This window comes from Chiloscyllium plagiosum, chromosome 41 (assembly GCF_004010195.1).
Source record: "Chiloscyllium plagiosum isolate BGI_BamShark_2017 chromosome 41, ASM401019v2, whole genome shotgun sequence".
Classification (NCBI taxonomy): Eukaryota; Metazoa; Chordata; class Chondrichthyes; order Orectolobiformes; family Hemiscylliidae; genus Chiloscyllium; species Chiloscyllium plagiosum.
This window is the reverse complement of record NC_057750.1, coordinates 15,143,891-15,145,091: the sequence shown is the minus strand read 5'-3', so window position 1 is coordinate 15,145,091 and position 1,201 is coordinate 15,143,891. Positions and strand designations below refer to the sequence as shown.

Here is a 1,201-nt window from a genome sequence, read left to right as displayed (position 1 = left end):
ATTTTGGATTACCTTTGGTGTTGGGGGGGGGGGGGGGGGTGTGGTTGAGGGTGAGATTTGTTACTGAGGGGGTGGGGAGGGGTGTTATTGTCCTGCTCCATGACCCTCTATCCCTCACCCTCTCTCTCTCTCTCCCACAGTTGAGCTTCTTGCACACGGACACCCCGAGCTCCTTGCAGCCGCCTGTCCCGGACCGCAAGGCGGTGAGACCCCCGGCCGGCTTCCGCCGTCACTCCACGGGCCCGGTGCTGCCGACGGGGGCTCCGTGCTGGGCCGAGGATCCTCGGCACCGCCGCCACCGGGTGCCGCCGGGCCTGAGCCGCTGCCTGAGCCACGGCGACTCGCTGGAGGAGGAGCAGGAGCAGGAGGAGGCCCCGCGGGGCCTAGCCGGGCCTGGGCCTGGAGTACAGCAGCCGAGCCCCCGCTACAAGACCGAGCTGTGCCGGCCTTTCCAGGAGAGCGGCCTGTGCCGGTACGGGGACAAGTGTCAGTTCGCCCACGGCCTCGGGGAGCTGCGGATCGTCAGCCGCCACCCCAAGTACAAGACCGAGCTGTGCCGGACCTTCCACTCGAGCGGCTTCTGCCCGTACGGCTCCCGCTGTCACTTCATCCACCACCCGGCCGAGGAGAGGCCTAGCCGGCCGCGCCTCCAGCAGAGCACCAGCTTCTCCGGCTTCACCTCCACCTCCACCTCCCCGGGGCCTGAGCTGCCGGACTGGGACTCCCTCCGGGCGGCTGTCAGCCACGAGTTCGCCCGGGTCATGGGGCTGAGCAGCTGCTGCTGCAGCAGCCGGGCCGGGGCCTGCCCCAAGGCCTGGGCCTCCTCCTCCTCCTCCTCCTCCCAGCACTGTCCCCCGGAGATCGCCCTCACCCTCACCTCCGGCTCCGGCTCCTTCCGCAGCCCCTACCCCGACTCCCTGAGCGACAACGAGGAGTTCAGCAGCAGCAGCGGCGGCAGCAGCGGCTCCGAGTCCCCGGTCTTCGAGCACCAGGCCCGGCGCCTCCCGATCTTCAGCAGGATCTCGGTGTCTGAGGATTGAGGAGCGGGGAGAGAGACCTGACCCAGGCACAGGCCGGGGCTCACCCTGAGGGAGAAGGCAATACCCCTCTCACCTACCCACACCCACTCTCTGCCCCACAACCCCCTCACCTTCCCCTTCTCACCCCTCTCTTTCTCTACCTCTCTCTCCTCCTCCCCCCC

At 68.8% G+C, this 1,201-nt stretch overlaps 1 protein-coding gene across 1 annotated transcript in view; it reads left to right on the top strand.

Moving 5' to 3' along the window:
• The window catches only part of LOC122542952 (mRNA decay activator protein ZFP36L1-like), a 1,873-nt gene extending 686 nt beyond the window's left edge, over positions 1-1,187 (top strand). The window contains exon 2 of the mRNA XM_043681098.1: positions 141-1,187. Coding sequence (XP_043537033.1) covers positions 141-1,040 — 900 coding nt within the window. The 3' untranslated portion in view covers positions 1,041-1,187. The remainder of the gene's footprint in view (positions 1-140) is intronic.
• Positions 1,188-1,201: the final 14 nt, after the last annotated feature.